Below are 15,717 nucleotides of genomic sequence, written 5' to 3'. Positions count from 1 at the left end.
AAAAATAGAGAGAGAGATACAGAGAAAGAGACTATAACAGTGTATTTTTTCAGTGAGTTTGTGTGTTATAAGAGTGAATGTGTTTACAGTAACAGTGTTTTGTGTGCATGCGTGTGTTATTACAGTGTCTCCTTTGGCACCCATTTCTCCTTTTGCTCCCGGGAAACCATCTTCCCCCTGAACAGACAATACACATAAAAATAACAATTAATCAACAAGTGATGCAGGAGATGCACTTACTTTGTGAAAAATTGTAACATGTTTCCTATTAAACGCTGCAGTTTTGTATCATAAACCTCTGATAAAACTCTGCACATGTGATGATGTCTAAAGATGTGATGATGTTTGAAGATATGATGATATCTGAGGATGTTATTATGTCTAGAAATGTGATTGTGTCTGAGGATGTTACAGTATGATGTTTGTAGTAGTGATGATATTTGGAGATGTTCTGTATATGATGTCAGGAGGTGATGATTTATACAGATGTGATGATAATTGGAAATGTGATATCCTAAAATTAGATGTCAGAAGAAGGGATGATGTCAGGAGATGTGATTATATCTTGTAAAGATATTTAGAAATGTAATGTCTGGAGATGATGAGATGATGTCTGGATATGTGATTGCATTTGGAAATGTGATGATGTCAGAAGATGTGATAATATCTGGAAATATGAAATATGAAAATTTTATGTCAGAAGAAGTGATTATGTCGGGAGATGTCATTACTTATGGAGATGTGATGATATGTGGAAATGTAATATGTGGAGATCTGATGTTATCTGGAGATATGATGTGAATATATTTGGAGATGTGATATCTGGATATGTGATTGTATCTAACTATGTGATGATATTTGAAAATATGAGTATATCTGGAATGAAATGATATCTGGAGATGTCATGATACCTGGGGATGTGATGATGTCTGGAGATGTGATGATGAGATTATGCCTAGAGATGTGATGATGTTAAGAGATGTTATTATATATGGAAATGTGATGGTATCTGGAGATGTGATTTTATCTGAAGATGTGATGATGTATGGAGATGTGATTATGTCTGGACATGTGATGATATCTGCAGATGTGATTTTATCTGTAGATGTGATGTCTGGAGATGTAATGATATTTGGAGATGTCATGATGTCTGGAGAAGTGGTGATATTTGGAGATGTGATGTCTGTAAATATGATGCTATCTGGAGATGTGGTAATATTTGCTGCTGTGATGATTTTTGGAGATGTAACGATATTTGCTGCTGTGATGATTTCTGGAGATGTGATAATATTTGGAGATGTGATGATATCTGGAGATGTGATTTTATCTGAAGATGTGATAATGTCTGGAGATGGGATGATATTTGAAGATGTAATGTGTGGAGATGTGATTTTATCTGGAGATATGATGATGTCTATAGAAGTTAATATATTTGGAGATGTGATATCTGGGTATGCGATTAAATCTATCTATGTGATGATATTTAAAGATGTGATGATATCTGAAAATGAAATGATATCTGGAGATGTGATAATATCTTTAAATGTGATGATATCTGAAGATGTCATGATACCTGGGGATGTCATAATGCCTGGAGATGTGATGATGAGATTGTGCCTAGAGATGTGATGATTTTAAGAGATTTTATTATATCTGGAAATGTGATGATATCAGGAGATGGAGTTTATCTGAAGATGAGATAATGTCTGGAGAAGTGATTATGTCTGGAGATGTGATTATGTCTGGACATGTGATGATGAGATTATGCCTAGAGATGTGAAGATGTTAAGAGATGTTATTATATATGGAAATGTGATGGTATCTGGAGATGTGATTTTATCTGAAGATGTGATGATGTATGGAGATGTAATGATGTCTGGAGAAGTGATGATATTTTGAGATGTGATTTCTGGAAATATTATGATATATGGAGATGTGATGATATTTGCTGCTGTGATGATTTTTGGAGATGTGATAATATTTGCTGCTGTGATGATTTCTGGAGAGGTGATGATAATGGCTGCTGTGATGAATTTTAGAGATGTGATGATATTTGATGATGTGATATCTGGAGATGTGATATTTAAAGATGTGATTATATCTGGAGATGTAATGATGTCTGGAGAAGTGATGATATTTGGGGATGTGATTTCTGGAAATATGATGATATCTGGAGATGTGATGGTATTTGCTGCTGTGATGATTTCTGGAGATGTGATAACAATTGCTGCTGTGATGATTTTTGGAGATGTGATGATATTTGATGATGTGATATCTGGAGATGTGATGTTTAAAGATGTGATGATATCTGGAGATGTGATGATTTTTGGAGATGTAATGATATCTAGAGGTGATTTTATCTGAAGATGTGATGATGTCTGGAGATGTGATGATGTCTGGAGATGTGATTTTGTCTGATGATGTGATGATGTCTGGAGATGTGATGATGTCTGGAGATGTGATTTTGTCTGAAAATGTGATGATGTCTGGAGTTGTGATGATATCTGGAGATGTGATTTTATCTGAAGATGTGATGATGTCTGGATATGTGATATTTGGAGATGTGATTTTCTCTGGAGAAGTGGTGATATTTGGAGATGTGATTATATCTGAAGATGTGATTTTATCTGAAGATGTGATTATGTCTGGAGATGTGATGATGTCTGGAGATGTGATTTTGTCTGAAGATGTGATGATGTCTAGATATGTGATGATATTTGGAGATGTGATTTTCTCTGAAGATGTGATGATGTCTGGAGATGTGATGCTATCTGGAGATGTGGTGAAACAGTATTTGCTGCTGTGATGATTTTTGGAGATGTGATGATATTTGCTGCTGTGATGATTTTTGGAGATATGATGATATTTGATAACGCTATATCTGGAGACGTGATGATGTTTAAAAATGTGATTATATCTGGAGATTTGATGATGTTTGTAGGATTCACACTGAAGATGAAGGTTAATCGATGATCTCACCTTCTCTCCTTTACTTCCTTTCAGTCCCCTGAGTCCATCAGCACCCTAAACCACACACATTCACACACAGTCAATACACATACTGACACACTGAGAGGTGTTTTATGATTCAGAGAGTTCAGTACTTTAACTCCTCTGGGTCCAGGATATCCCACAGGCCCCTGAACTCCTGCTGCCCCCTACAGCAAACAAAACACAACAATCAATCTAAGATCATACTAAGATCATGACAAGCACACACACACACACACACACACACACACACACGTGTCTCTCTCACCGGTAGGCCTTTCTCTCCCGGTGGCCCCTCTCGTCCTGGATGACCCTGTGTGCAGTAAATCGTGACATTGTATTGATGTAAACTCTTTAGTGTTACAGTAAAGGACAGTAACAGGATGTGTGTAACACTCACCGGTGGTCCGTCTACACCAGGTAACCCCTTCATTCCCTTCTTCCCCTGAGGACCCTGTTACACAAAGAAAATTCTATTTAAATTTGTTAAAATATTGGCCACAATAGAGTTTATTTGGACCAAGAACTGACCACTTAAACAAGAGAGACTATCTGCCTAACATGTAAACTGGCCAATAATACTTGTCATTTTTATGGATAGACTGTCACCTTTTCTCCTGGTAATCCTATTGGTCCTTGAGGTCCAGGAAAACCCTACAGAACAGAAAGAAAAGAGCAATCAGGAGTGTGTGTGAGTGTTTACGTGTGTGTGTGTGTGTGTGTGTGTGTGTGTTTGTGTGTGTGGGCGGTTTATGAGGACTTTTTTTAGGTTGCATACTGGTAATTACAAGGGTATTATGCTATAAATGTGGTTTATGAGGACATTTCTAGTGTCCCCATAATTTAAATCACTTAAAAAACATACTAAATGATGTTTTATTGAAAATGTAAAAATGCAGAAAGTTTTTTGTGAGGGTTAGGTTTAGGGGTAGGGTTAGGGGATAGAATCTATAGTTTGTGCAGTATAAAAATCATTATGTCTATGGAGAGTCCTCATAATGATAGCTGCACCAACATGAGTGTGTGTGTGTGTGTGTGTGTGTGTGTGTGTGTGTGAGAGAGTGTGTGTGTGTGTGTGTGAGTGTGTGTGTGCGTGTGCGTGCGTGTGAGTGTGTGTCTGTGTGAGTGTGTGTGTGCGTGTGAGTGTGTGAGTGTGTATGTGTGTGTGTGTGTGTGTGTGTGTGTTGTGTGTGTGTGTGTGTGTATGTGTGTATGTGTGTATGTGTGTGTGTGTATGTGTGTGTGTGTGTGTGTGTGTGTGTGTGTCCATAATTCAAATCATTTAAAAAACATACTAAATGATGTTTTATTGAAAATGTAAAAATGCAGAAAGTTTTTTGTGAGGGTTAGGTTTAGGGGTAGGGTTAGGGTTAGGGGATAGAATCTATAGTTTGTACAGTATAAAAATCATTATATCTATGGAGAGTCCTCATAAGGATAGCCGCACCAACATGTGTGTGTACCTGGAATCCCGGGTTTCCCTGCTGTCCTGGTGCTCCGGGTTCTCCAGGTGGCCCCTGTGTGAACACAAGTGTGTAACTCAACAACATGATGATGTCATGTGTATATACACAGAACTCTAGTGTCTTCAGAACTCACCAGAACATCAGCAGCTCAGTGTATCTGTAACTTCAGCTGATAAATTAAAATCAGTGTGTACTTACCAAGTTCCCCTTTGACCCTTGAGTTCCATCAACTCCACGAATACCCTGATAAACACACAGAAACATTTATCTCATCCTATTTACTTCAGCTGTGGCTTCATGATTCAACATAAATCATGATGGACTTCATTTGACTCACCAGCTGTCCTGGAGGACCAGGAAGACCCCTCTGCCCCGTCAACCCTGCAAGACCCTACGACAACAAAACACACAAACATTCACAACACAGAAATATCTCATAAGACACTGGTCAACTGATCCAGTTGATCAATCACTGATGAGTTAGACTGATTCATGGCACAGTAATCATTGTGATATGATTTAATGTATAAATACATACAGGTTCTCCTGGCTGACCTCTCGGCCCCGGCTGCCCATCTGAACCCTAAACAATAAAAAAAACATCAACACTGTGATACATTTATCACATAAATAAAAATGACTGCTACTCAAACACACATTATGCACATAAAAAATACTGTCCATACCACCGACAGACAGATACTCACTTTTTCTCCAGGGACTCCTGGGGAGCCGATTGGCCCTTTCTTCCCTGTTTCTCCCTGCACAACACACAAACACACACTTGAAGCTGACTGAGGCACACAGACCCTCATTAACAGCCTGTCAAAATGTGATTTAATGAGTGTTTTACCCTGTGACCTTTATTTCCAGGTAGACCCGGCAAACCATCAAATCCTCTGTCACCCTGACAAAGAGAGAGAGAGAGAGAGAGATGGAGAGAATTAACAACAAACTAAAATACTCACATAAAACCATTAACACTGTTTGTCTTAAAGTCATAGTCATGTCCAGTGGTTCGGTGATTCCAGGTTTATCATAGCAGTAAACAACATTGTGTTCTTCAGATGATAGTTTACAGGTCCTTTTTTTAGTCTTACCAGGATAAGACACTGTTTTCAGTCAACAATGAAAGAAGAAAAGCAGATTTCATAATCTGAATCTATCCATTCTGGAGAAGTGCTGTGTTCTGAAATCTGGACCAGTACATCATCATTACTCATTTGAACTGAATTAACATCTCTTTATCTGCACGAGGTTCAACTCTAACTCTTATTTTATTTCATATGTTTAATGTGGTCATATTCACAATACTAAAAGCATCTTATAAATTAGTTTATGATCACGAGTACAAGTGCATGGTTATGGAGAGAGTTTTGGAAAACTACGTTTTTGGTGGAGGAAAATGCCGTTCTAGTGTGGATGACAAGATCAATGTGTTTTCAAACAAAAATATATTAATGTATTAATTATACAGGAGATGTTCTTATCTGGTACATTATGAAAATGTTGATTTAACAAAATGTTTTGTATATTAGTTTTAAAAATGTACAAATCCCAAATTTTCCATCAATAAAAACTGTATAGTGCTTTGAAATTGCATTTATTGTATTACATATATTTAATTTGTTACATGTTTATTGTTTACATGAAGAATTTGTACTTTTTACATGTATTTATATTAAGGGTGTCAATTTAATACATTAATTTAGCGTGATTAATGAAATCAAAAATAAAGTGTTAAACAAATTAACACAATTAATCATGCCTTAAGACCTATACATAAATTCTGTAATAAAAGTACTTATTTTCCTACAATCAGATAAATTCAAGATTGACACATGCACATGCATCTTTGTGTTTTACAAGGCACGTCAGCAGGGGGCAGTCAGCACACCTCAACAAACCTCACAAGCAGCACAGCTACAGAATGAGAGCCGTTCACACAGGACACGTTCTTGACAGCTGGATGAAGTACAACAGAGTGCAGGGATCTCAAGATGTGATTTTCAAAGTTTCAACTACTTTTAAATACGGTGTTAATGACGCTGAAAACCAGTGGATGCTCTAAAAGTGTCGGTCTGGTGCATACGTAGATAGGCCTACAATATAATTAAAAATAGTGTAGATGGTACGTAAGAATGAACACGTCTAATTATTAATGCATGGACCAGGGCGGAACCTTTGTGATATGTCGATGTGTCCGCAGGGAGTCATTACACTGACGAACACAACACAGATTATATGGCTGTGTCGCGTTTGGAAGGATGTGTCCTCTGGAGATCGCATTTGTCGGCCGCATACGTCATCGAGGCTGTCTCGTTTCATTTTATTTTTTATTTAAATTTTTTATTGGGAATGTAAAAAAGGTTAACAATTGTATAAATGTAAGTGCATATACATAAAAGGCATTGACAATAGACAACAAATAAGAAAAAGAAAGAAAAAAAAATGAAACGAGACAGCCTCAATGACGTATGCGGCCGACAAATGCGACCTCCGGAGGACGTAGCCTTCCAAACGAGACACAGCCTATGTCAATGATCAAGTGATGGAGAAAGGAGCTCTTAACACTATTTGTTGTACGAAACAAGCCCAGATGGGACTTGTGACAGAAATCAAGTACTTTACAGCTTCTGTAATGTGCAATTTAATTACCACAGAAGCACGGCAAGTCTTAACTTTCACAAAAACGTAGTCTTACTAGCTGAGACTTACTAGCGTAGACTTGACGCTAGCATTGATGCTCTGACGCGAATCATGAATGCAGCTTCACAATTGTTGTAGGTAAGCTGATAGTCTGCCGGCTGATTAATATTGTGGAGGATGAGAGTTTAAGAGATTTAATGCCCACTGCAATGAATATAGAACCTATGTGAAGACTAATTCTGTCAATTAGTCAAACTCCCACTTAGACTTTGGGAAACATTTAATGTTTCTTGAATTGGTGATATTTTAGTGCATTTCTATCTTTATAATGTGGAAGGCTTTGTTTGGAAAATGTTAATAAAGCATTATATTGTCACATATTGTTTTGTTTTTTTCCTGTCAATGCATTTTAACAGGAAAAAAGTAAATGTAGAGTGAAAATTTCATTACTTTCAAAATCTGTGATTAATTGAGATTAAAAAATTGAATCGACTGACAGCACTAATATATATATACAGTATATATCATATATCATATATATCATGTAATTTATTTGATTAAAATGTTAATCAATTGACAATTTTAAGAATCTTTAAAATATTGCTTTTCCAATTAATCGCAATCGTCATTAGAACAATCCCGCGACTGTTCTAATGACGATTGCGATTAATTGGAAAAGCAATATTTTTTACCCAGCCCTACATAATACACAGATGTCTATGATAATCAGTCAACTGACAATGATCAACCATCTGAAGTGAAAACAACAGCCTTCATTCATTTGTGAAGCAGATCTAATGTTTGATTCAGCCTCAGAACATTTTTACACCACAGCTGACAACATGATGGTGAAACCTTTAAACATCTACATGAAGTCTCTGAACAGTGTTGTTCAACAAGAGAGAAAAGTGTCACTCACTCATGATAGATCAATAACTCACTTTAGCTCCAGTTTCTCCTGGTTCACCTCGACCCCCGTCTATACCACCACGACCCTGACAACACACACACACACTCATGTATTTTGAAGTGTTAAGACATTTGGTGTTGTGTGTTTAACTGGGATTAAACTCACCCTTTTTCCTGGTTTACCATTCAGTCCTGGACCTCCCAGCAACCCACGAGGGCCCTGAAGACAGACAGACAGACAGACAGACAGACAGACAGACAGACATGTGGATGATCTAGTTGAGCTGTGAATGTGATGGACACATACTGTTTAAACATGATAAACATCATGATCTCTCACCGGCGGTCCTGTCAATCCATGATCACCCTTCAAACCCCGTGGCCCTGGAGAACCCTGCCAAACAAACAATCATAAAACATAAGCATTTCACAATAACCAGAGTAACATTTCAGATGCTATGTGGTGATATTGATGATATTCTCTGAGCAAATTATGTATTCACATTACTTTTTTGATGCGCATCTACTGTGGCAAGAAAAAGTATGTGAACCCTTTGGAATGAGCTGATTTTCTGATCTCATCTTCATCAAAGTCACAAGTATACACAATGTGCTTTAACAACACACAAACAATTATAATCTTTCATATCTTCATTGAACACACCCCATTAAACATTCACAGTGCTGTGGAAAAAGTAAGTGAACCCTGGATTTTAATAACTGGTCGATCCTCATTTGGCTGCAGTAACCTCAATCAAGTGTTTCCGGTAGCTGTGGATTAGACCTGCTCCACGTTCAGAAGGAGTTTTGGACCATTCTTCCTTACAGAACTGCTTCAGCTCAGACATATTCTTAGGATGTCTGGTGTCTCTCTTGAGGTCATTCCACAGCATCTCTATTGGGTTAAGATCTGGGCTCTGACTGGGACTCTCCAAAAGGTGATTTTCTTTTTTTGAAGTCATTCTGTAGTGGATTTACTTTGATGTTTAGGGTCATTGTCCTGCTGCATCACCCAATTTCTACTGATCTTCAGCTGGCACACAGCAACAGTGACATTATCCTGTAGGATATCTTGGTAAACTTGGAAATTAATTTTTCCCTCGACGAAGGCAAGTGGTCCAGCCCCCGTAGCAGCAAAGCAGCCCCAAATCATGATGCTCCCTCTGCCGTACTTCACTGTTGGGATGATGTTTTCATGTTGGTATACGGTGCCCTTTTTATGCCATACGTAGTGTTGGTGTTCTTCCCAAACAATTCAGCCTTAGTTTCATCAGTCCACAAAACATTTTCCCAGTAGTGTTGTGGAGTGTCAAGATGGTCTTTGGCAAACTTCAGGTGTGCAGCAATGTTTTTGTTGGAAAACCGACACCTTCGTGATGTCCTGCCATGAACGCCATATCTGTTTAATGTTTTCCGTATAGTAGACTCATGAACAGAGATGTTTGTTTTTTTTTATCCTAATTTGGAATGCCCAATTCCCAATGTGCTTTTAAGTCCTCGTGGTCGCGTAGTGATTCGCCTCAGTCCTCCACGACTGAGATCGTCAATCCGCGCATCTTATCACGTGGCTTGTTGAGCGCGCTGCCACGGAGACATAGCGCGTGTGGAGGCTTCACGCCATCCACCGCGGCAACCACGCTCAACTCACCACGCGCCCCACCGAGAACGAACCACATTATAGCGATCACGAGGAGGTTACCCCATGTGACTCTACCCTCCCTAGCAACCGGGCCAATTTGGTTGCTTAGAAGACCTGGCTGGAGTCACTCAGCATGCCCTGGGATTCGAACTAGCGAACTCTAGGGGTGGTAGCCAGCATCTTTACCACTGAGCTACCCATGACCCCATGAACAGAGATGTTAACCAGTTCCAATGATTCCTTCAAGTCTTTTTCTGTCATTCTAGAGTTCTTTTTACCTCATTGAGCATTCTGCGGTGTTCCCTTTGAGTCATCTTGACTGGACGGCCACTTCTAGTGAGAGTACCTATAGTACTAAATCATCTCCATTTATAGACAGTTTGTCTAACTGTGGACAGATTAATATCTAAACTCTTCCAGATAACTTTGCAACCCTTTGTTCCAGCAACAATTCTTGATCATAGGTCTTCTGAGGTCTTTCTTGTGAGGCATGGTCCACGTCAGCAGATGCTTCTTGTGAATAGCAAACTCAAAATGTTTGAGCGCTTTTTATAAGTCAAAGTAGCTCTAACCCACACCTCCAATCTCGTTTCATTAACTGGATGCCAGGTTTGCCAACTTCTGACTCTAATTAGCTTTTGTTGATGTCATTAGCCTAGGGGTTCACTTACTTTTTCCAACCTAAACTGTGAATGTTTGAATGATGTATTCAATATGTACAAGAACAATACAATAATGTGTGTGTTATTAGTTAAAACAGATTGTGTTTGTTCATTATTGTTCTAAGATGAAGATCAAACCAGATTTTAAGACAAATTTATACATAAATGCCACTGTGTATTCCTATATAAATTCTATAAAAATATATTTGTTAAATGTGTTGCTATTGTAGTTTATGCGCATATCTTCTTATCGGATAAAAACTTAATCCACTTCAAGTAAGCCTATACATTTTTTAATGTGCATTTTATATACAATATCCCAAAATATGCATAAAAATATGTGGATGTAAAAACCAGCTACTGGAACTGAAAATAACTGAAGTGGTAAGTGAATCAATACTCTTAAACTGCTGCTGCTCAATACATTTGGATTGTCATTTGTGTGTGTTTTTTTTTTTGTTTTGTTTTTTTTGTGAGTGTGTGTGTGTGTGTGTGTAATCGTCCATTTTATTCAGATTAAATTAAAGCTGTAAAAGATGAAACCTGAAAACATTTTCATTTACTTTCTCAGTAGATGAGTTCTTGTCAAGTGACTTAAAATAAAGTTCACAAATCACATCAATTGCAAATACTGACACTGTACTCTCTTCAGAGAAGCACTAGAGGGTGCCACACACACACACACACACACACACACACACACACACACACACACACACACACAAACACAGGTTTGTTCAACAGCCTCAGGTTCTACTTTACACATGTTCATGCACACAGAATTTGCTTCAAACAAACACATACAGACACACACACTCACCAGTGGGCCAGGACGTCCGGTCAGTCCTAACGGTCCAGGTGGCCCTTTCAAAGACAGCTGAACACAAACAACACAAACATCAGTGATCAAAGAGACAGCAAAATAAGGTCATGATCAGGTCACGATCAGGTCACAGACAGGTCAAATCAAGGTCATGATGAGGTCACAGTCACATCGGTGCTGAAATTCAGTACACAACTGAACACATTTTAATCAGAATGATCTCACTACATTATAGTACATCCTTTCCGGTGACAGATTATTTCTGAAGGCCCCTTAAAAACATGAAATGGACTTTTGAGTGGCAGTAATGGTATTGTCCCCAGTCTGTTGCCATTGATCCCATAACTGAGCACCCATGAGCAAAGATGTCAGCTTCCAGATTGTGTACTTCCTGAAAACCCTGTGCAAGCTGAGCACTGCCATAGACAGAGATAAACGGGGATGCTAACGGGTTAGTTATTTCTCATTGCATTAACATTTTAACTCGTATATAAAACCTGTAAGCTTGAGCCCAGCTTATTTCCTTGGCTAATTTATAAACACTTCCTGTAGTGAAAAAAAAAAGACATAATAGTATTCAAAACCAAATCAAAGCACAAGTTAATAAAAGCTGTTGTAAATGAACGCTGCGGCTTAGGTGCACTTCATTATTTGACCACAAGATGGCAGTAAATTGAACCGAATCCGTCTCTTCCTAGGCACTGTACCTTACTACAGTGTCAGAAGAGCATGTGTAATATAATGGAGTGATAATAGAGTTAGTGTAGAGTTACAGTGGTGTCTTGCCTTGGTGTGCTGCAGGATGGCTTGAGCTTGAGCTTCTTGAGCTGATAGCACCGGATCACCACCAGACTGAAACTAACACAAACAAAGAGAGTTAGAGTTGTGCACTCATGTACAAGAACACATGTCATGTGATTTGCGACACTTACAGGTAACATGAGCAGTGTCCCTGGAGGACCAGGTATCCCATCAGCCCCTGCAAGGCCCTGGCGTCCTGCAGGACCCTGAATTAACACACACACAGATTCAACATGTGTCTGATGATAATTTCATGATTCACAGTATGTTTGTGTATCTTACCAGGTCTCCTGGATCACCTATTGGTCCTGGGGGTCCCATTGGACCGGGCTCACCTGGCGGTCCCTGCAGCAAACAACCAAAACACAAATGAAAATAGTTCACTAATGTTTGTGTAAATTCTCTATTGATAATAGGAACAGTAATACATCAAATGATGGAGAAGAGCCCAATATTTACAGTTGTGGTGATATTACCTCAGGACCAGGCAGGCCGGATGGTCCTACGATCAGGGTGCCCTTCATAACACCAGACACAAAATAAATCACACATTTATATGAATGTCTCAGCAGTGAAATGTCTATTTAATGAAATGCTATGATGTAATAATTAAATCTATAAAGAGTTAGAGAATGTGATGACTGAACTGCAGAAAATCATTTCAACTCTTCTCTTTGTTAGAAAACAATAAGTAAAACTCATGTGTACAGTAATGGACATCCTGTACATTGGCAGTCTGTCTATAGTCAATACATACTATTTCATGTGTGTGTGTGTGTGTGTGTGTGTGTGTGTGTCACCTCTCCCAACACTGCAGGTTCTCCCTTTTCACCTTTCTCTGGACTTAGTGACTGAAATCAAGACAACATAAAACATCACAAAAAATCCAACAAACAGAGGAAAAATAAAGAGAGAGATAGGGAGAGAGAGAGCTTCACCTGTCCTCTGAAGAACTGCTCCTCTCTCTCTGCTGGACGATAATCATATTCCTCATATTCGTGATATTCTGTGTATTCCTTGAAATACTCTGTTTCATTCTCAGAGTCCACATACTCCACAATCTAAAACAAAACACAGTGACATTACACACACAGACAATGAGAGATAACACACACAAACTTACACACAATGAGATAATACACACATACAGGAAGAGATAACACACAGAATGAGATGACAGAAACATGCAAACACACACAAATTACATAAACACTCAGAATGACATAATACACACATGCACACACACAAAGTGATAGTACACACATACAGGATGCGATAATACACACAGCATGATACACACACACACACACACACACACACCTCATACTCTGTGACATTGTCTCCTGCAGTAACCGTAGATTCAGAGAGGTCACTGTAAAGGTCATTGTAAAGGTCATCATCAAACTCTTCTTCAGTTGGCTTCCTGGGGGGTCTCTTGACCTGCACAGCATCACCACGTCATGATGACAACACACACCATAGCAACAGAGCTGGGCAATATGGCTCAAAAAATGATCTCTCGATATTTTTCAGCCTATTGACGATATATGTAAAGGATAATGTACAGTCAGCCGGTTGTTATCGCAAAATAAACCCCAACAGGGTGATCAGCACCCAGACACATGTAATAATCCAGATTATTACACAGCTACAAACCAAATAAATAAATAAATAGATATGAAATATTGATTTGCATTGAAATGATGTTATTATATGAGAGGACAGAGACAGCGGAGTCTCCAGAAACAGCTGAATTCCACCTCTTTGTGTCGGATTTGGTGTTTATTTTGTAAATGATGACTGTCTGACTGCTCATTATCCTGCTTATTACAAGACTACTTGCCAAATAAATAAATAAATGCACATGAAACACAGATTTTACTTTAAATGATTTAATTAGCTTACTTGTAGAGATTGCACAGAGATATTAGAAGTAAGAAAGTTGACTCGCAATATGGATGACTCGCTGATATGACTTAATCCCCGGATGAACGGGTTACTCACAAATATAAGACCGCTAGAAGAAGCCACTGACCAATCAGAATAGAGTATACCAGAGAGCAGTGTAATAAATCTCGATAACTGTGTATTTGCCCAGAAATGATATTAAAAGTTATTTTACATTAAAATCATGATGTTGCTTAATTCTGTATCACCAACAATCGTGAATATTCCATATATCGCCGAGCCCTACATAGCAGCAGCCAGAAAACAACACAAAACCATCATCATCCACAACATGACAACAAGGCCTGAACACACCTTTAATATGAGCTCCACTTACAGTCTGCACACGCACACTTGCTTTGGCTTTGTGATCTTCTACACTTTATACTGTGGCTGAGCAACAGATATAAATTAAGTATACAGTAGCTACAGGCAATGTGCAAACACACACACACACACACACACACACACACACACACACACTTTATGTTTCTGGCAGGTATCCTCAACACCATGTTCAACACTGTACTCTTAACTGAGCCAAAGAAAAGACATGAATACTGATGAAAAGAGAGAGAGAGAGAGAGAGAGAGAGAGAGAGCTTGACTATTAATAAATTAAGAATTAAGGTAGAGTACAAATCCATGTAAATCAGCCCCTCTCGTGGGCGGGTTTACCTCTACAGGGTCCAGTGATAGGCTGTTGTAAGGGAGGGCGGAGTCACAATCAGGAATGTGGGTGTGGCAGTAATCTGCAGCAGCTCTGGGGTCTGGAGATATCAACAGCTGCTGAATCTCACCCTACACACACACAAACACACATATATTTAAACACACACAAACTGTATATAACCACACAAAAATTTACACAAACATAAAAACACACACACTGACCTCAAACACTTCTTCATCCAGAAGTCTCGTTCCAAACACAGTCACACCCTCCGTGCTGACCTTAGGCTCCTGACCTCTGGGGAGGTCAAGGGTCATCACTTTCTGACAATCCAGGTAAAGCGTGACCTTCTGACCCTCCACGCTGTATGCCAGTCTGTGCCACCTGTAAGGTCAAGTTAAACCCAGTGATTGGCTGACACTGGTAGGTGTCTGGTGTTCATATGAGAATGATCTGAAGTTAATCACAGGGCCAGTTGCACTTTTCCAGCACCTTTGGTCTTAGCTGGTTTAAGCTGGTCTATCAGGTGTCCCAATGCCTTAACCCTCTCTTGAACCAGCAAACCAGACCAGCTAACCATCTTAGACTGCTTACAGAATTTTTGCAGCTTAGTTCGGTCTATTCTCTTTCTCTCAGTGATGTGACTACCTGCTGTTTCAATAATAACAGTGTTGAAGTGCGATCCTACCGACTGTTGCTATGAAAACAAAAAACATACAGTGTCGAAACTGGAGAAACATTCAATTCAGAGACAAATTAATCATCCACGATTCATTTATATTACAACTGTTGTGTAAGTCGTCATACTTAAGAACAAGTAATGATACCTTTATGGAAACTGACTTGAGAAAAAGTTTTAAAGCAACTGATATTAAATGTCTTTAGGTATTGTGATATTAAATGTCATCCCTGATGGAGGGAACGAGATGTTGTGTTGATGTAGTGACAGTAGGGGTCACTCTTGGGAGCTCCAAACACCTCTGCTTTTTGAAAAAAGGCCAGTGGGAATTGGCGAGTGGAATTTGCATGCCACTCCCCCGGACATACGGTATAAGGGTATAAAAAGAGCTGGTATGCAACCACTCATTCAGGTTTTGTGCTGAGGAGCCGAGACAAGGTTGTGGCAAGAGGGACACAATGTCTCGTTCCCTCCATCAG

At 38.9% G+C, this 15,717-nt stretch overlaps 1 protein-coding gene across 2 annotated transcripts in view; it reads right to left on the bottom strand.

Moving 5' to 3' along the window:
• LOC127444194 (collagen alpha-1(XI) chain-like) overlaps nt 1-15,717 on the bottom strand; it is a 52,261-nt gene that overhangs the window by 21,103 nt on the left and 15,441 nt on the right. For both annotated transcript variants that reach the window (XM_051703440.1, XM_051703439.1), the window contains exons 4-28: nt 14,781-14,943; nt 14,565-14,687; nt 13,261-13,380; nt 12,879-13,001; nt 12,741-12,791; nt 12,417-12,458; nt 12,223-12,285; nt 12,072-12,146; nt 11,926-11,997; nt 11,137-11,193; nt 8,356-8,409; nt 8,182-8,235; nt 8,048-8,101; nt 5,311-5,364; nt 5,165-5,218; nt 4,996-5,040; nt 4,795-4,848; nt 4,656-4,700; nt 4,455-4,508; nt 3,601-3,645; nt 3,392-3,445; nt 3,260-3,304; nt 3,105-3,158; nt 2,980-3,024; nt 124-177 (exon numbers count right to left, since the gene is read on the bottom strand). In XM_051703440.1, the coding sequence (XP_051559400.1) occupies nt 124-177; nt 2,980-3,024; nt 3,105-3,158; nt 3,260-3,304; nt 3,392-3,445; nt 3,601-3,645; nt 4,455-4,508; nt 4,656-4,700; nt 4,795-4,848; nt 4,996-5,040; nt 5,165-5,218; nt 5,311-5,364; nt 8,048-8,101; nt 8,182-8,235; nt 8,356-8,409; nt 11,137-11,193; nt 11,926-11,997; nt 12,072-12,146; nt 12,223-12,285; nt 12,417-12,458; nt 12,741-12,791; nt 12,879-13,001; nt 13,261-13,380; nt 14,565-14,687; nt 14,781-14,943 (1,654 nt within the window). The remainder of the gene's footprint in view (nt 1-123; nt 178-2,979; nt 3,025-3,104; nt 3,159-3,259; nt 3,305-3,391; nt 3,446-3,600; nt 3,646-4,454; nt 4,509-4,655; nt 4,701-4,794; nt 4,849-4,995; nt 5,041-5,164; nt 5,219-5,310; nt 5,365-8,047; nt 8,102-8,181; nt 8,236-8,355; nt 8,410-11,136; nt 11,194-11,925; nt 11,998-12,071; nt 12,147-12,222; nt 12,286-12,416; nt 12,459-12,740; nt 12,792-12,878; nt 13,002-13,260; nt 13,381-14,564; nt 14,688-14,780; nt 14,944-15,717) is intronic.

The sequence above is a fragment of the Myxocyprinus asiaticus genome, chromosome 7 (genome assembly GCF_019703515.2).
Source record: "Myxocyprinus asiaticus isolate MX2 ecotype Aquarium Trade chromosome 7, UBuf_Myxa_2, whole genome shotgun sequence".
Taxonomy (NCBI): domain Eukaryota; kingdom Metazoa; phylum Chordata; class Actinopteri; order Cypriniformes; family Catostomidae; genus Myxocyprinus; species Myxocyprinus asiaticus.
Note: the sequence above shows the minus strand (reverse complement) of the source record. Positions and strands in the feature narration are given on the sequence as shown.